Source organism: Abramis brama, assembly GCF_963993115.1.
Source record: "Abramis brama genome assembly, chromosome: 11".
In the NCBI taxonomy this organism is placed as follows: domain Eukaryota; kingdom Metazoa; phylum Chordata; class Actinopteri; order Cypriniformes; family Leuciscidae; genus Abramis; species Abramis brama.
Genome location: NC_139973.1, coordinates 33,247,348 through 33,266,666, shown reverse-complemented (window position 1 = coordinate 33,266,666; position 19,319 = coordinate 33,247,348). Strand labels below are relative to the sequence as shown.

At 37.3% G+C, this 19,319-nt stretch overlaps 1 protein-coding gene across 1 annotated transcript in view; it reads left to right on the top strand.

Annotated features, from left to right (window-relative positions):
• Positions 1-358: 358 nt before the first annotated feature.
• Positions 359-19,319, top strand: part of col5a2b (collagen, type V, alpha 2b) — a 32,089-nt gene continuing 13,128 nt past the window's right edge. The window contains exons 1-32 of the mRNA XM_084129547.1: positions 359-673; positions 9,693-9,905; positions 10,076-10,092; positions 10,189-10,221; positions 10,364-10,396; positions 10,564-10,617; positions 10,812-10,901; positions 11,835-11,912; positions 12,018-12,062; positions 12,185-12,238; positions 12,395-12,448; positions 12,617-12,670; positions 13,903-13,956; positions 14,165-14,218; positions 14,320-14,364; positions 14,474-14,527; positions 15,036-15,080; positions 15,459-15,512; positions 15,655-15,753; positions 15,835-15,879; positions 16,078-16,176; positions 16,308-16,361; positions 16,503-16,610; positions 16,736-16,789; positions 16,930-17,028; positions 17,216-17,269; positions 17,539-17,637; positions 18,015-18,068; positions 18,265-18,318; positions 18,490-18,543; positions 19,043-19,096; positions 19,241-19,285. Of these exons, the coding sequence (XP_083985673.1) occupies positions 583-673; positions 9,693-9,905; positions 10,076-10,092; positions 10,189-10,221; positions 10,364-10,396; positions 10,564-10,617; positions 10,812-10,901; positions 11,835-11,912; positions 12,018-12,062; positions 12,185-12,238; positions 12,395-12,448; positions 12,617-12,670; positions 13,903-13,956; positions 14,165-14,218; positions 14,320-14,364; positions 14,474-14,527; positions 15,036-15,080; positions 15,459-15,512; positions 15,655-15,753; positions 15,835-15,879; positions 16,078-16,176; positions 16,308-16,361; positions 16,503-16,610; positions 16,736-16,789; positions 16,930-17,028; positions 17,216-17,269; positions 17,539-17,637; positions 18,015-18,068; positions 18,265-18,318; positions 18,490-18,543; positions 19,043-19,096; positions 19,241-19,285 (2,094 nt within the window). The 5' untranslated portion in view covers positions 359-582. The remainder of the gene's footprint in view (positions 674-9,692; positions 9,906-10,075; positions 10,093-10,188; positions 10,222-10,363; positions 10,397-10,563; positions 10,618-10,811; positions 10,902-11,834; positions 11,913-12,017; positions 12,063-12,184; positions 12,239-12,394; positions 12,449-12,616; positions 12,671-13,902; positions 13,957-14,164; positions 14,219-14,319; positions 14,365-14,473; positions 14,528-15,035; positions 15,081-15,458; positions 15,513-15,654; positions 15,754-15,834; positions 15,880-16,077; positions 16,177-16,307; positions 16,362-16,502; positions 16,611-16,735; positions 16,790-16,929; positions 17,029-17,215; positions 17,270-17,538; positions 17,638-18,014; positions 18,069-18,264; positions 18,319-18,489; positions 18,544-19,042; positions 19,097-19,240; positions 19,286-19,319) is intronic.

The following is a 19,319-nucleotide window of genomic DNA, read 5'->3' as shown; positions in this document are numbered from 1 at the left end:
ACATGTAGTTGCTTAATATTAATCTGTACTTAAATATATAATTACACTGTAACAATGACACCTTAAAATAAAGTGTAACCAAATAAAGTATAAACGAAAAGTAAAAAAAACAAAAAAAAACAGTGTCTAATATGAACAAATAGGTTAGCATATGATCCACTGTAGAATCTACACACCAAATGATTGTGTTTTTACCTATTCTACACATCTAAGAAATGAAGTAAACCCACTGCACATTGTCCTATAATTAAACGGTGTCTGCTGAGTGATGCTGGAGAGCTTTGTAGTGTAATGACAGTGATACATGATGCATTCTGCTTCATGTTCTTCACAAGTGTGCATGATCTTAAAGAAAACTGGAGGCTCGAGTTATTTTTGCTCCAGCTAGATGAGAGGCTGGAGAACCACAGGGCGGGGGTGCACAGGCTGCCTGGAGTCTTCAGGGAGCGTCTGCGCAGAGGTTGGCAGCTGCGCTCTCTCGGGTACAGTGGGCATCTTGTGGAGCGCATGTTGAAGCTGTGATTTTTTAACAGTCTACCTCCTGTGGCAGGCACAGGCAAGGCTAGTGCCCCCGTCGTGAAAATGACCGCAATTCATCACCTCAGGATACCTGTATGGCTGGGGTTCTGTTTGGCCCAGGTGTTATTGATTACGTGCCAGGATGTTAAGACCGGTGAGTAACCTGCCTCATGCTTTATTAACCTGACAGAGCAGGTGAAGAGATACTCTGTATATCAGTAAGAACAGCTTCTCTCGTGTCATTTTTATCATGGCATTTGAATATGACATTCAACTGATTTTTCATGCATATGTGGACAGTGTAAGATTATATGTTTAAAAATGCAAACGTCTGAACAGTTTAATAGCTTAGTAAATGATCATGTTTAATAATTTATGCAATTCAGGTGAAACATATAAGTGTCACACATTAATGCCACTACAGAGAAAACTGTTGTGTGTTTCATAACTGTTTAAATGATTGCTGTTTCTATTTTACCCTATGTTTAAAAATGCAAAAGTCTGAACAGTTTTTCTTAAGGTGCTTCATTTACTGTAGATTAAAAATGACTGTGAACTCAATTTCCTCCACTGTGTGTTAAATAATAAAGCCTCATTTTGTATTATTGCAGTAAAATTATGTTATTTTATAGCATGAATGCAGGTAAAGTGGGAAACTATGATAATTTAAGAGCAAGTAAGATCCAAATGGCTATTAATGTCTGTTTAGAAAGAATTTATTTAGCCTAATTTAAAGTGACTAATTCCCTATTCCATTATGGAAAAGAGGCATTGGAAGGCAGTGATGTCTATCATTGTGCCTAACAACTCTTTTAGTGTTCCATGGAAGTAAGAAAGTCATACAGGTATGGAACAACATAAGTGTGAGTAAATTATGACAGAATTTAAATTTTTGGGGCAAACTATTCCTAATTCGTCCTATTAAACCTAATCAATAATAATGGATGTGGGAAACACCACAGAGGAGATGTTGTTTTAGTCCATGTTATGAACAGCAATGAAAAAAATGATGGAATAGGCCTATTGCTGAAGAAAGTTAATGCTAGATGAAGAACGCATCCCCTGCTTTTTTTGTGCTAAGTAATAAAAACATTATTTCTGACTGTTCTCTGAACGTTCAAACGTCAAATCTTTACAATGTAAAAAAAAAAAAAAAAAAATTCTAGTGGTCATTTGATTGTTAAGGAAACATTTTATTAATCTTCAAACATTTTGGGAACCTTACTTTTAAATGTTCTCTGAGGATTCTTAAACAAGCAGTAAAAAAACAACCAACTAAACCATTTCAGAAAACAACTTTCAATGAATGATATAAAAAAAAATTGTGCTAAAGACCAGATAATAACGAACGTTACTGAAGGAATGTTGTTCATAACGTGTGAGTGAACCTTGCCAGAACGTTCTGAGAACATTCCCTGTTATCTGCGCAGCTTTTTTTTTTTTTTAGCTCAATAGCATTATTTCTTGCTAATTAGCACAATTTTGATTTCTAATTTAATTGTGAAAGCTAAATTGTCCTGATCTTCTGCTTTGTCAGCTCTACCGGGGCTGGAGACATAATTTCATGGCCTTGCGTGTAATGATGTGAGGTTTTTCTAGACTAAAGCAAGCCACCAATTGTGGTCAAAGTTCTTTCCAAAAGAGATGCTAGACACACCCAATCATGTGGCGAATGCATTTGTCTATATCCTAAAATAAAATATAAAAAGAATATGATGTTTTCACATTGATTTGGGTTAGACATCCAGTTCAGTTAAAGTTATTGATCAGTATTGTTGGGTAGCTCAGCAAGAATCAAGTCTAAAATTATACTACATTTTGCAGGGTAAATTCATGCAGTCACACTCCAACCCTAGTTTGATGTACATCGGTCTAGTCTAATATACACTACATAAAACAACGTGTGTGACCCTCCCAGGGTAATTATCCATGGTTACACGTCATGAGAGCCAGCTCATAATGTTTTATGAGCTGGGAGGATATTATGTCAATCACAGGGTCTGCAATACAGGACTTGTAGAGAAACATTGCTTGCACCAAAATGTCAAATACAATGTCCATTCTATACATGAGTATACAGTAAAGAAATGTACATTCCAAAGAGGATATTTTTGTTAAAAACTTCAGACAGAGGGCGTGCCTTTTCGCTTCGACAGAAATAAAAGTTGCCAACAGGCTAACCTTAAGCAGAACCTATAATAGAGGCCGCTGTGGTTTCCCTAAAATAACCCATGTGCTTTTCCACTAAATTGGTACTTGCTGTCTTTTCACAATCGTGCTTTAAAAAGGCCAGTTTTATACAGCTGAGTAGCAGCAGGTGTCTTTCTGGTAGTAGTTTTACTGCACCAGTGTCATTGACAAGACTGAAAAGAGTATACATTTACTATTATTTCAGGCCTTCAGCATATTTACATGGTCCTAAAATGAACACTCGCCTAGTGCCTAATACAAGTAATGGAATGTTGGCAAGTATATGGTGTCAATCACCAGTTGGCCGGTAACATTTTTATAAATCCTAACAATGCAAAATTGGGAGAACATGACATTGAACAAACGTCAACAATGCTCAGGACAGTTGACAGGCCAGCACTGCATCGTCACGAAAGTTTAAGCTTTGCCAATTTAAATATTCAAGCTCAAGAAGATGCGAAAGGGAACTCAATTTGTTACTCGCGCGCTATGTGGGAAGTTTTCTGTGTGCACACATCAGACGCCTGCGCCTCAGCATGCGAATACTGAATTGAGCTCCCTTTCACGTCTTCTTGTGCTTGAACAGACATATTCAAACAAAATTATGTCAAAATGCCCATCTTGGCAAGCATCCTTAACATAACATAATCAGTTATGTCCAGTGGTGTAGTCTAGTTTTTTGTAGTGAGTATACTGTAATACCCCCCCCCCCCCCTCCCCTCCCCCTCAAACTCACCCATCCCAGACCATCACTAATGCATACAGTATGCATCGACATGTAATTGAGAGCATTATGAAATATTAGGTGTTATCAACATGTCAATTTATTATAAGCAACACAAGACTTTAACATCCATTTACAGCTGGGGAGACTGGACTGATTTTCTACTGTTTAGTGTTAATCACCATCTAACTCAGCCAGTTAAGAGCTACATTTAGCCTTAGATGTTATATGAATATGGTCCCTGAAGCACAGGTTTTATCAGTTGACAATAAAAATAAAAAAAAATAAACATTATAGGCACAAATACAAATTTACTTTTAGAAATGGTGTTTTAAAAAAAAAAAATGGTGTTACTGTTTTGGCAAGTTTAGGCTACTCTTTAAATTAAAACATGTATGAAAACTTGTGTGATATTCCCTTAAAATAACGTTTTAATAGATTTTATTATTATTATTATTTTAAAATTCATTTTTACTTCTTTTTAATTTCTTTGAGTTAGACCGAACTTTTATTTTGGTGGGTTGTAGACATTTGAGTTTCTGTGTGTTTTAATAAACTATTATTATTATTATTAGGCCTACTTGAAGTATACTCTACTGTGCAATAGTAATATATTTCTGTTATAATTTCTTCAAGTTATACCGAACTTTTATTTTGACAGGTTGTCGTAAAGACATTACAGTTTCTATGTGTTTGTATATGAAACGAATGAATGACTTTTATCAAATGAAATGGTGAAATTCTCGTGAAGTGACTCTCATAGCAGCTCTGCGATGAAGTGCACATGTAGTAGCTCATGTCTCAATACAGTGAAACGCTGAAAACACCACGAGCGTGATCACGCGTGCTTCAGTGTGTGTGTGTGTGTGTGTGTGTGTGTGTGTAGTGGAGCACACATTGAGCGCTCATTCATTCCCAGAGACGCGTAGAACAATTGCAGTCTCTTTTAACTTTAATATTCACAGACACTAGTCCATATCGAGATTTGATTCATTGTACAGCCCTACTTTTGATTTATTCATTCAAAAATAGCCAAATTCGGTGACGTTCTGCTTAGCAAGCATTTGTGACTGGATTTCGCGATTCAGTGTCGCTTCGCAAACACAGACGGGGTGAATTTATGAATGAAAGTTCTGACACAAAACGAAGTTGTTACGCATCCTCACGATTTTTTAAGTGGGTATATGGAAATCCTTGGCCTTTTCTAGTGGGTATACGGCGTATACCTGCGTATCACGTAGACTACACCACTGTATCTTATCTGAACGTAAACAGTTGATAAAAAGTCACGTTTTACACCGTGTCCTAACTACACGCGACGCGACGCCGCGACACGCGATAAAAGGATCTTTTCCATGTTAATCAGAGTTTTTGTCCTAACCAGGCGCGACGGCGACACGCGACGTTTCTAATTTAGAAACGGTTTCTATTTTTCTGCGACGTCGCGCTGGAACAACAACCACAAAGCGTGGCAATGATAATCTCAGGTACTGTTTATGTGCTTTATTTAATGTTAAAAGCGTCTAATGTGACTTTGAATGTCATTTAGTGCTCCCAGCTTTGTAGCTAAAGCAACAATGGATATAATTCACCTCAGATCTTGAAATTAAACAAATGGAAACAACGTTAAAACTGTGAACAAAAGTGTATTATTTGACAAAGATTGTTTTAGTAACTCAGTAGCGTATGTATTTTTTAAGTGGTGTAATATTTGTGAATTTGATTATGTAAGTTAGCTACTTATCCATTTTCTTGCAAGTGCCGTCAAGATTACTCTCTGGTGTTGTGCACTTGCCGCGAGACTCCGCCCACACGCTGTTCTGATTGGCTGTGATTTTTGATTGACGTTGTGGCGTCTCACAGTCGCGTCGCGTCTAGTGTGGACAGACACACTGCCTGTCGCTGGAATTTTATCGCGTCGCGTGTAGTTAGGACACGGTGTTACAGTATACTGGATCTGTGCATTAGCTCTTAAAGTGACAGCTGCCTAATATTCCTCCTGCTGTCTGTGTTTTTAAAGGAGACATATCATGCTTTTAAATTGTTCCTTTTTACATATAAATCATACATTTGTAGTCTATATAAAGCGGAACTGCAATGCTTGGGTCTGAATTCCTCATTATTATAGCTCCACAGGCCCCTTTTCTACCCCTTTTCTGATGTGCGTCTGAGAGCAACTCGTTTTGGTGCGGTCTCTTTAAATACAATTGAGACACTTCATACCCCGCCCACACTCGGTTCAACTCCACCCCGTTCGGCCATTTTTGTAGTTTGATAGCAGAGATACGATTATCTAGCGGCACAGAAACTTTTTATTCACACGTTATTAACAAAATGTCAACAACGGAAGACTTGTCCAGCCAGCCTTACATGTTCGAGCCAGAGTCGGAGCAGGAGCGAGATGAAAATGAAGACGACGAACCTGTAGAACAACGTCTTCATATGGATGTATCGCAATGGTGTGTTACTGTATTTACACATGAAACTTTGGTCTTCCGACCTTTTACCACCGTGTCGATTTATTTTGATTAATATGTGCGAGGGAGAGAGAGCAAGACAGCGTCTAGTTTGGAGACGGTGATGTCTTGTTTACACTTTCGCCTGGCTCTGAAGAGAGAGAGTGAGCGCGCGCGCGACCGGGTGTCTCTCTCTGCTCGTTCTTTCAGTTAAACATGCGCCCTGTCCTATTTTTTACAGTCTATGTCCCTGTCACAAGCGCGGCAGTTCATCTACATTAAACGGTGTAATGAAGCGTGTGGGTTACTACATCCAACAACCGAACATTTTAACTTACCCTCTCGTAACTTCTGCATCCTTTAGCTTGGACTACAAAATTGCAGCGAGAAATAAAAATGGCGGATTGCTCGAAGTGTTGGAAGTCAATGTCCTTATTTGGCAGTTCCGCTGCAAATACTGTGACGTAATAGTTCAAAAAACGTCATAGATAACAGAAAAATCGGAACAGGTTGAAAAATATGACCAAAACAGAATATAAAGATATCAACGAAGCACCTGAAGAGAATAATTTCATATTTTCTGTACTTCTAAACACTCCAAATATACAACAAAATGCATTTAAGGGCTAAAAAAGTGCATTTGGCATGATATGTCCCCTTTAATGTTAATCAAAGACCAAAAGATAAAGAACAATCACTCATTGCTATTGACTGAATAACGTTTGTAACATTAATAAGGATTAATCTGTTTCATGGCTGGTAAAAAAATATGTCACCGGCCATTGGCAAGAGTGCCCTGGTCACAGATATTTAAGATGTGGACTTTTAGCTGTTGCTAAGAATTTGTGAAGTTTATACATTTATATTTCAAATATTTATACGCTCACTTCCGTTATTTCTCTCACAAAGTCTGTTATTTTGAAAAGTAAAGTGCAGAGAAATTTCACTTAGTCTTCTTAATTGCTTGGAATGTCTTTATGACATAATTTGGGCCTTTACTGAAACAATTACAGCTGTCACAAACGCCTTTGATGAAAGTAGGGGCAACAAATGTCTCCAAAAAAAAAAATCTTCCCTTCCATAAAGCTGTCTGCACTTCCACTGTGTTTCTGCACTAGACGCGTATTAAAGGCTTTCAGATAGTCATACACATTATTGCTTGATTACAGCAGAAGCCAGCCGTCAGTATAGACTCTAATGCGACAGACTTTGAGCATCAGAACCGGCATTTACTCTGTCTACCGTCTCTGTCTAGCTACAGCATCTAATCAAGAAGAGTTACTCAGCCTGGAGCTGTCGCTCAGAGCCACAGACAAACACAACACAGACAACATGAGAGGGTTTAAAAGAGACATGAAGGAAAATTAATTCGGCATCTCCTCAGGTGTGTTTATTATAAAACTGTGGTCAATATTCTGACTGCTGATATATTAGGTCATTTATTATGCATTCCTCCACAATTATGTGCATTTGCCGGGACCCCAAACTTTTCACACAGTTCTCATAACTTTCTGACACAGCAGTAAATTTTACATGTAAAATGCACAAAGACTACCAAAACACTTCATGCCTCAAATCAAGCCATTCTTCCATAACACTAACAAATGTTTCACCCAACAGACACACTTTGTCACTCATAAAACAATGACCTAAAAACACTAACAACAGGTATAGCATTACAGTATGTTTTCTTTTGTAAATTTTCTTTAAACCTCTTTAATGTTTAGAATTCACTGCTTCATATTTTAAATGGCCTATGTTAGCATTACAGTACACAATTTTTTTCGAAGTTGTCCCCTTTTGTAGAGTATAGATGGTAATGAAACTGAAAGACTAACACCTGTGTATGTGTTCGGCTACATCTAATTACTTGATAGCATTTAATTTTTTTGATTCAGATTTCGATATGGTATTACTGTAGAAATGTAGCAAATTGCTGTCTTATTCAGTTTTGTATTATGTTAGGTTTTTAGAGTTTAACAGTTTTGAAAAGAGTATTGTAATGCGCAAATTATTCTGTATAGTTTTGGTAGTGGTTGTATTGTGTATTGTATATTTTTGTCATTTGGTCATTTGAAAGAATGCATTTTGTGGCAAAGCCCACATGTTGTGCTCAGCGTGTGAAGAGTTTTGAAAAAGTGAGAAGTATTAAGAAACTGGTCCTAGTAATTGTAAAAAAAATACTGTATCAAAATTGTATAAAAAATTGTTTTGATAGTATATATTTTTAATTTTTTTTTTTTTAGATTTGGTATATTTTAATATGGTATTACTGAAATGTAGCAAATTGCTGTCTTATTCAGTTTTGCATCATGTTTTGAACTAGACTTTAACAGTTTAAAAGTTTTCAAGTTTAATAGTGCAAATTGGCTTGTAGGAACAGAATTTTGGTGCTGATTGTGTCTGACAATATTAATATTGTATGAAACAGAGATGGAAACCATTCAAGCACGGAGAAATATTTTAAAGCAATGTTGGTCAGAAAGGTGTACTGTATAGACAGACCAGCCCCATAATTTGACTTGATTTGAAAAAGAACAGAAAAAAAATATTAAATATGTGGTTCTTGATGTGGTAGCCTACACAAGAGGTGCATCCTCAAATGTCTGAGTGAAAAATGACTGAAGGTCTCCAGCTGCAGTCAGACCTCAATTACAGGGTGTGGCATTTGATGTGATCACCAGCTAAACGAGGGCAAGCACAACTGGATGAATGGTGGCATTGCTCTAGTTCTGTCTGAGTCTAAACCATAGGCTACTTTAACTTATAATTATGTCTACTTACACATGTCCTTGTCAAGGACAAATTATGGACCAGACCAATGGTTTATCATGAGGCTCCCTCTGAGGGGTCTGCGATGCCCAGACACTTGTTACTTTATATGTTGATATAGACAGACAAACAGCTTGAATGTGTGCCTCCGGCTCTGACTGTTGCAACAATGTGAAATAAATGAAGAAATTAAAAATGTTATCCACTGGTACCTCCTCATAACTAACAATGCCTTCTGAGAGTAGCCTATAGTAAATGATCGTCTCTTTAGCCATGTGTTATATTTATGGATCAATCTGACCGCGGTCCGCGTGAGTTAGACAATCAGAAAACAATCAGAGTTTGGGCTATCTGCTAATAGTGCAGATTTGGCATGTCCATCAAACAATGTAAGAAGAATTCATAGTCTTTGTGATTTATTTTTTATTTATTACCTTTTTTCCCTTGATGAGAGTAGTGATACCATGTTACGACTGTTAATTGTAGAAACAAACAACAACAGCAACAAAGAATGTTTGTAGCACTAGTTGTGGTGGGTAGCCTATTGTGGTTAGCATGCTAAGTTTTTGTAAGGACTGTTAGCTTTCAGTATACGAAGACATAAAGGAAAATCTGTGAGTTTCTACCACAATATTAGCAGTAAGCATAACCAAAGTGGAATTTTAGGATGATGTGAACAAAATGATTCTTGACGCTTGACGCCATCTGCTGGCGGAGTGAATTGCTCCTGTTTTTGGCAAAAATGTTTTTCTTTTAGCCTATATCTCACGTAAACCAATCTCACCACAAACAATAAGTAGGTAACGTTAAATAAATAAATGAATAAATAAATAAGGCTATAATTTGGAAGCTACAATTTTGGAAGCTAAGAGTAAAAATATTACCAATTTAAATAAATTGCTTCATAATTACCCTTTTCATTTTTTTTTATGTGATAATGTGATTTAAAAAGAATGTAGTGTTTGTGTATGATATAAATGACTGATCTTTGAAAAATCCCTATGTCTGTTTTTATTTTCGTCTTTGAACAGAGAACACGAAAAAATGTAAAGACGGTGATCAGAATTATTCCGAAAATGAGATTTGGAAGCCAGAGCCGTGCAGACTTTGTGTCTGTGATAAAGGCCAGGTGATCTGTGAGGAGATCCGCTGCGAGGAGCTGAAGGGATGCGAACAGTTCATCATCCCAGAGGGAGAGTGCTGTCCTGTGTGTCAAACCTTCGCCAGTGCGCGTGGAAGGATCGGTGAGTCTTACACGAAACGGCCGCTAGAGGGCAGACGTCAATTAGACTCGGAAAGGGAATTATTTTAGATGAGGAGGGGACTGAAATCGTTTATTTGTCATTTATTGGGCTATATTTATTATAATTAAGCCTTTGAATTAATTTAATTCTATTCTGTGTTTCTTTTGCAGAAACAATTGCGTTTAAGGTACGTGAATATCAGGCATATATTTGTTAGGCCTATATGTGATGTTTTTTTCCATTATATATAAAGTTTTGATTAAGCCTGCATGTTTTTTTTCAGGGCCAAAAAGGTGAACCTGGTGACATTCCTTATGTGAGTCTATACGATTATGTTTCTGTCCATCATGTGCCCATGCACTATTTTGTGCCAGATATAATAATATGACAGTATAGTGTTAAAATTGTTATACTATTTTATTATTTTGAATTCATTTTTTTTCTTTTTTCTTTTTTAGATTGTGGGAGTACCTGGGCGTCCAGGACAAATGGTGAAAAAAATAACACACACACACACACACACACACACACACACACACACACACACACACACACACACACACACCTCTAATCTTTTTTTTTCTTTCTTTTTTTTAATCCCTACTCTTTCCCTGTCAATCAAAGTGATGTCCATTATCTTGTGTGTCACATCAAACAGGGTCCCCCGGGAGCAGACGGCCGAGCAGGATATCCAGGAAGCAAAGGAAGACGAGTATGTGACATTTACCAATACCTATAAAGTCATTTGTATTCTGTTATTTGGCTTTTTCACCTCAGAAACATCCAAGACTTTCTTATTGCATGGAAGTCATGGTTAATCAAAATTACTTTGAGTGAATACATAGCGTAAAGTAGTAAATTACAGCTAAATTGTTCAAATTTGACATGCAATGTGTTTTTGTGAAGGGTGTTTCAGGTCCACCTGGTTTTGATGGAGAGCCAGGTGTCCCAGGCATGCCAGGTGAGCCTGGTCCTGTGGGCAATTCACTGCCTGGGGTGAGTTGGTGATATTATCTGTTCTGGTTTTGGAACGTGTTACTGTGATCTGAATACGTAATGCATGTTATTACTAAATGAAGATAAAGTGTGGAAGAAAAAGGTGAAAAAAAGGTTAATATTTTTGAATTAAGATTAGATAGGGCAAATTCATTTTTTAATTAAGTGCATGGATAAGTCATCTATAATAAACGGAACAATATTCCATACAAAATGGTACATTTTTATCTCATGGTGACCTTGCATCACTGAGCAAAAGTGTTTCTGGTCAACAGTGTTTGATCTGAGTGTTTTATAAGGTGACCGACTGTGAAAATCATTGTAGCACTTTATTTTACAGTCCTGTTACCACATGTACTATGTGCTCATTATAGTAATATAATACTATGTACTAACCCTGAACCTACCCCTAAACCTAACCTTAACCCATGTACCTTATATTACCCAGTACTTTCTGGGTAATATAACTCTTTTCTGGGGTTTTGGCCTACTATATTACCCAGTACTTTCTGGGTAATATAACTCTTTTCTGGGGTTTTGGCCTACTAAAATAAGTCAAGCCTGCACCACTCTATTGAGACGTATATCCCAGTGAAACGGCCTCTCTAACAAGAAAAATGGTAGGGTGGGTCATGATTTTTTCCATCTGGAATTGATTGGATTGTTGGATGGTCGTGGTTTGCTATTGATTGATTTCATGTGAGTGACCAGTTGTCCCACCCTCATGTCAATAAACACGTCATCAGAGAAGAGAAGAGATGTTGCTGAAAGAAGGAGGGGAAGTTTGATTAAAGATTACAAAGGCACATGCATTTTTTAAAAATAATGAGGTGCACGGATACATTTTCCTTTAAAAAACAAGAATAGTCAATTTTGATTTCATGGTGACTTTAATCTGCTGATCTGTAAATCTATGGCATTTATGTTTTACAGAGTCACTTTGCTTCTCAAATGGCCTCTGGATTCCAGGATGGAAAGCACGGAATGGCGGGGATGGTCTCTGGAGCACCGGTAAGGATCTTTCCACATTTAATAATGACTTTTTTTAAATACATATTTAGCTCGATTGCCATATAGAACCACTAAACTGAGATATAACATCTTTGTTGAGATCAGGGTGAATCAGGATCAAGAGGTCAACCAGGCCCGCCTGGTCCACCAGTAAGTTCTCTCAAGCTTGGTGCTGTCTACATGTAATGAATGTCATCATTTCAATGTTTTTTTTTCTTCGTTTTTTCACACTGCACGTTTTCACCGAATTTATTTCCCTCTGTGTCACTCAGGGGCCAACAGGAGCACAAGGTGCACCAGGAGATGCGGGTGATCCTGGGACCATGGTAAGACTATTGCCTTTACGCAATGATAAATATTCTGACAATTACTGGTAAATTAACACAACGTGCCTGTAGGTTTCTAATATTCATCCATGCCATACTGTTCAAGAAAAATAATTGTGTCACTTACTGTGCAATAAATAATTTTTTTCTCTGTAGGGCTCTTTTGGTCCAAGGGGACCAGATGGTCCTCCAGGAAAAGCTGGTCCAGATGTGAGTAGACCAACAATTCACCCAGTGATTTCGTTATTTAAACATCATAGAAAAGCAGTTTATTCAATATGGTGTCCAATCTTTAAAAAATGCTGTCATGTACGTTACAGAAGTAAGATGGGTTTCCCTGTGCTTATGATAACACAGTTTTGTTCCTCTCTGTAACAGGGTGAGCCTGGACCCCCTGGAAATACAGGAGAAAAAGGATTCCCTGGCTCTCAAGTAAGACAATGCTGCTATTGATATTATATTGGACATTTTATAGACATGGCTGCTGAAATGTTCCTTATGTGCAGTATAGATTAATGGGCTATTCACATCATCTGGACACATCACCAAATCCGCCCCAGACAGACATCTCAGACTAATGTGATGCATCTCACTGTTTTTTTTCAGCGATTCAGGTTCAAAGAAGTACAGCTTTTGAAAATGCATCTCAAAGAAATGGAACAGATGCATCCAGTTGTTTGTGAATGCACTAATACAATACAGCCTGTTTGAGTTTCATCTTAGATTTCCAAGTATGCACATTTTAAGATCCAGTCCAGGCTTCTAAGCATAATTGGTGGGGTCATAATCGATATTGTACTTCTACTTTTGAATGGCAGAGAAAGCTTTTAGCCAGCATCAACCAGGATGGGCTTTTCATGCCAGACTTTTCATGAACGATGTATAAATAATGTTTTTGTGGAAAGAGATGGAGAACATTATTAAAGACCATTATTAAAAACTTTTGAACATTCTGTTAACGTACTGGAAGAACTTTAGTTCATAACTTTGAGAGAACCTTGCCAGAATGTTAGCCTGGCTAACTGGGCCATGTTAACCAGCCAAACCCTGACTTTAAGTCATAAACAATGTAACATTTGACAATCGGTTTTTCCACAATCTTTACAAGTCGATGTAAAATTCCACACATGTCTGGGATTGCTATTGAGTGAAAACTCCTTAACTAAATGCTAAAACATGCTCTTTCTGATTATAGAGAGTAATGTTAAAGAGTTCCAGATGACCACAATGTCAAACAGACTCAAATTTAAACCAAAGGCTTAAATGACAGCGCAACTGATAAAAATTACAAGATGACTCAAGCAGTACACAAGGAAGAACAAGTGAGCAGAGAGGGAAAAAAAATGTAATCAAAGAGAGGAACTTAAATAGTGTGGCAGACAATGACAAATTAAACACAGATGTAAACAATGACTAATTAATTCATGGGATCTAGAAGCAATTAACCCAGAATGCAAGACACCATGGTGCCAACTAGTGGCTCACAGACTGAATCACTGCTGTGCTAATGCTTACACAAATCAAAACACCAGAGGAATGCAATTGCTATAAAAAACGAGTATGGTGCTGACAGGGATCAAAAACTATAATTGGAATTTCTATAAATACTGCACATTAAATGCTTACTCACGGTGTATCCTTACCTGTGATGATTTGTTTCATAGGGCTCCAGAGGATTTCCAGGGTTACCAGGTCAGTCAGGGATGAAAGGTCCAAAGGTGGGTTAGATTAGAACTTCCTTTCCAATACACTGATCACTGTTTACTCTTTGCACTGATCGTTAATTACTTTTTAATATTTACCGGTATTAGTATTTATTACTATAAAATGTACAAACCAAATACATAAGTTCGTGTAATGTTTTAACTGTGTTTGAGGACGATTTTACAAACAGTGTAAAAGCAATCAATCTCATTCCCATTTTAGGGTCATCCAGGTCTGCAGGGTATCAAAGGAGAAGCAGGTGCTGTGGGGTCAAAGGTCAGAGGTCATATTTTAGGAGACATGTGAAAATTTTCTTGAACCTGTGTCCCTGTAGTTTGACTGTATTAGTAAATGCCATTTTCTTTTCATTATAAAAGGGAGAATCTGGGTCTCCTGGCACCATGGGACCTGTGGGTCCACCGGTATGGAGCACTTTGTGATTGCAGTTCTGATTGTGATGTTTCATTTTATCTGCACTTTACTGGATTTTTCTAAACTGCGCTTTTTTGATAAAAATATTGTTCTTCACAGGGTCCGATTGGTATGACTGGTGAGAGAGGACGCATCGGTCCAGGAGGGCCTGTGGTAAGTGAACCATTAAAGGAAAAGTTCACCCAAAAATGAAAATTCTGCCATCATTTACTCACCCTCAAGTTGTTCCATACCTGTATGAATTTCTTTCTTCTGCTGAACACAAAAGAAGATATTTTGATGAATATGGGTAACCAAACAGCTGATGGGCCACATTGACGTCTATAGTATGAAAAAAAAAAACTATGGAAGTCAATGTTTGGTTACCAATACCAATACATGGAAGTCAATGTTTGGTTACCAATACCAATATTCTTTAGAATATCTTAAAGAAGCATAATCGTATAGACTCACATAAGGAATGTCACCAGGTTCACCTTTTTGGCCCTGAAAAAAAACATGCAGGCCTAATCAAAACTTTATATATAATGGAAAAAAACATTACATATAGGCCTAACAATGTTAATGTTTTACAAATTTGGACTTGGAGGAGAGAGTTTAATACAATAGTTTGCTTTAATTTGCTTTTCATCAGTAAATATATATATTTTTCTGTTTGTAGGGAAAACGTGGTCTTTCTGGACATGTGGGAAAACCAGGTCCATTGGTATGTGCAAGTTTTTTTTCTTTTTCTTTTCTTTTCATATTATCAGTTTTTCTTTTAATTTCAGATTAAGTTTTAGGATCTTTGCTATATGATTTTGTCATTTAAAAAATGTATATATTTATATTTAATATTTTGTAATTTTAGTACTTTTTATTTATTAAAAAAATTAAAGGTTTTTTTTAGGTTTAAGTTTTTATTTATATATAACAACAACACTGATATGTGCATGACAGTCCCTCTTCTATCAGTTCACATGTGTCTACCCAATAAACATACCTTAAAGACATATATGCCTTTACTGTATCTTCAAAGATGTGGAGTATGTTCTATTAATAAAGACTGATGTGTTATCTAACCTGACACTAAATTAATTTACAGGGCCCAATGGGAATTACTGGAGCCCCAGGATTCCCTGGTGGTCCAGGCATGAAGGTACGTCTGATTGATGGTTATAGTTAGAACAGTTGATCTGCTGCACCTTCAAAATGTACATTATTATAGTTTTTATTTATAAACCATTGTTAATGGCAGGTATACAAATATGTGAGTAATATTCTTTTTAAAATTTTTACAGGGTCAGGCAGGAGCCACAGGCCCACGTGGGACCAGTGGACCTCAAGGCCAAAGGGGGGAACCAGGCCGGCAGGGCTCATCAGGACCACAGGGCAACCAGGTGCAGTCTTACCTGTCCAACATTCTACTTTCTAATGATTTGTGTATTCAATTATTTCCATAATGTTGATGTCATTTCTAGGGACCACCAGGAACAGATGGTACTCCTGGACTTAGAGGACAAGCAGTAAGCTCCATAAACACTCATCAAAGAATACTACAATTTGTGCTTATTATAATGCAGAATAATATTGCTATTGTAAGGCAAGTATTGCTATTATTATTGATCATTTTTAGGATGAGGGACTTGAACTCCAGCACTTAAATCATGCTTTACAATTTGTGCTATAGACAGTTTTGCAATATCATCATCTATTCATCATAGGGGATCCCAGGTGTGCAAGGCCCTGTTGGACTGATTGGACAGCCTGGTCCACCTGGACCTCAGGGATCAACTGGACTTCCAGGAGCCAAGGGCCAGCTTGTAATGACACAATGCATATTGCAATATTATAACCACCATAGTGGGAATCACTTTTCTCCTGTGTTTATATTTAAGGTGGATACGTTGATTTCTCATATTGTGCACATTTATATATTTCATGTACCTCATAGGGGGATTTAGGTTCCCCTGGGTTTAAAGGAGAACCTGGAACTAAAGGGGAGCCTGTAAGTATTGACAACATTCAGGACAGTGCCTTGTAATAAAACAATTTATTTGGATGCATCACTGTTATTATTGCTCATAATTGTTTGAAATAATGTAATCATTCCAATGATATAGATGAAATGGTGTATCTTTTGTTGTAGGGCCCAATTGGAGTTCAAGGAGAAATGGGACCGATGGGAGAAGAAGGAAAACGAGGTCCAAGAGGAGAAGGAGGGGCCCTTGGAGCCCCAGGTCCAGCTGGAGAAAGAGTTAGTGCCATTACGTTATTGTGAACGACCGACATGCAAGCTTACATATCCAAAGTGATTATTGCAGTGACTGCTTTACATGTTTGTTCTTTACAATAATATTTAATGTTGTATTTTTTTTCAAGGGAGCTCCAGGTAACCGTGGCTTTCCAGGATCTGATGGTTTGCCTGGTCAAAAGGTTAGAAATATGCTAAATGCATCTCAGCCAATAAGATTTCAAAGGCTGCTAACAATGCCAGCAACATCATCACCACTCATTTGTTTTCTCAATTTAATACAATTCCATACTAAACTATATTCTCTTTCTAATCCCCCCAGGGTGCACAGGGTGAACGTGGTGTCCCAGGCTCATCAGGGCCTAAGGGTGCAACTGGAGACCCTGGCCGACCTGGGGAAACTGGAATTCCAGGAGCAAGGGTTGGTAAAATAGATATGATCTGTATTGGTATATACTGTAATATACTAATTTTATAACAGTATGTATCACACCATGTATGCTATGCAATTATAGACGTAAACTCTTAATTTGCTAAATAAGGATCTCTGATGGTTTTGCGTCCACTTCATTTAAGGTGTTCACATATTTTATGTCATGTCTCTTTAGGGCTTAACAGGCGTTCTGGGAATGCAAGGTGCAGAGGGGAAGATAGGGCCACAGGTAATATATGCACTTTTTAGCTAAAATAATCTTGTTATTTTTTAAAGTGTCTGATCAAACAAAACACAAACTTTCAGGTAGATTTTTAAACTCTGACATTAACGTTTTTCTAAACTACACACATGTAAACTATAACACATCCTTCCGGAATTAGCCATCTGGATTAGCCTACTATTATGGCTGAAAAGATCTAATCAACTGTGTATTTAAAATAACACTTCTGTGAGTTCTGTCACATCTTTTGATGAAGAGTGGTTCTTTTTCCTTAGGGAGGACCAGGAGATGATGGGAATCCAGGTTCAGCCGGGTCTACGGGAACAAGAGGTGCAGCAGGACCAATGGGTCTACCTGGACCTAAAGGCTTCAGTGTAATTCTCTAATATATGTTTATTTATATAAAAAAGCCATAAGATTATATTCTTAATTTTACTGATATGTGTCATTTTGTCTATTAAAATGTATCTCATAACACCTTCTGTGAGCAAAAAGTACAGGGGGACTTTTCTGTTGATCAGATCTTTATTCCAGGATGTAATAAATGTTTTAATATAGATGAAGCATTATTTGAAGACGCTTCAGTAGACAAACATGCCTCTAATGGACAAATTACCCTTTAATATTGTAGTAAACAATGTTTACTAAAAAGAATAGAGAGTCAATGATAATGAGTTTTTTGTTATAAATGTTCTGATTTCCCATTCCCTTCTGTTTTCCTGTAATGAAATGAGTTTTTCTGAATATTCAGGGTGATCCAGGGAAAACAGGAGAGACAGGATCTCCAGGAGGTGCAGGACAAAGAGTGAGTCCTGAAATGTTACAGCGTGTTTTAAGCATGCCATAGCAATGTCAAGCTTAAAACACGCTGTAACATTTCAAAACAAGCTATTATAAAAGACTTCTAGTGTAAAGACCGTCAGTGCTGATATTGTATAGCATAGAAATTTAAGAGTCAAGTGAATCAGTATGATTTGATATGATGGTTATGATTCCTGCAGGGACCTAATGGAAAAGATGGAGAAGAAGGTCCAGCGGGAACTCCAGGACCTCCCGTAAGTCTTCCAATTAGTAATTTATGGCACATTTATGTCTATTTAAATTTTCGGTGTATTTTGATTGGTCGACTTAGCTATTTCAGGTATCTCGAGTAATATGTCTGTTGTGGTAAAATATTAAGAAGTGGAGCTCATAGCATTGGCTGAGTATATTTTATTTATTTTCAGGGAGAAGGAGGGAAGAGAGGTGAACAGGGACCTCCTGGACTAACTGGATTTCAAGTATGTTCTTTTTTCTTTGGTTATGCATTCAGTCAGAGATTACTTTGAATGCACAATGTTCAAATGCTCTTAAACAGGTCATATCATGTCCTTGATCTTTTCAAGCTGCAAACTGCGAGTTTTAAAACTCAAAACTGCCTCCCTAGTCCCAAAAGACAATCTATCAAAATCAAGCAAAACCAGTGATTTCTGAATCCTAGGATTAACAATGGTATTTATTCACTTCAGTCAAGGAGGTCATTCAAGGATATAGAACATAAAAATGTGGCTAAAATGTGGGGTACTGTAATCTGTCAAACTTGTGCTGTGTGTACCACACAAATCATTTTGGTATAAACTTGACTAACAATATACATGGACCTCGAAGACAAAAAATAAAATAAAATAAAAATGTATATGACCCTTTTAAAAATGAAAAAAATCACATATCTGTGAGTAAACTTGATATGATTTGTCCCTGTTAGAGTTAAATCTATTATTAATTATGCTTAATGTCTAGGGTTTGCCTGGACCCCCAGGCCCACCAGGAGAGTCGGGAAAACCAGGCGATGAGGTGGGTTGATAATTTCTTTGTGCTCTTTACTTGATCATTATATTCCAGTCTTTACTTGTCATTTCTGCTGGACAGGTAGAACACAAACTGACTGAGAATGGGAATTATTAAAGAACTCTATGGCTTTGATTTTTCCCCCCTCAGGGTATCCATGGAGAGGCTGGTGGTGCAGGGCAGACTGGTCCAAGGGTGAGCCTGCTGTACTTGCACTGCAGCGTATCAG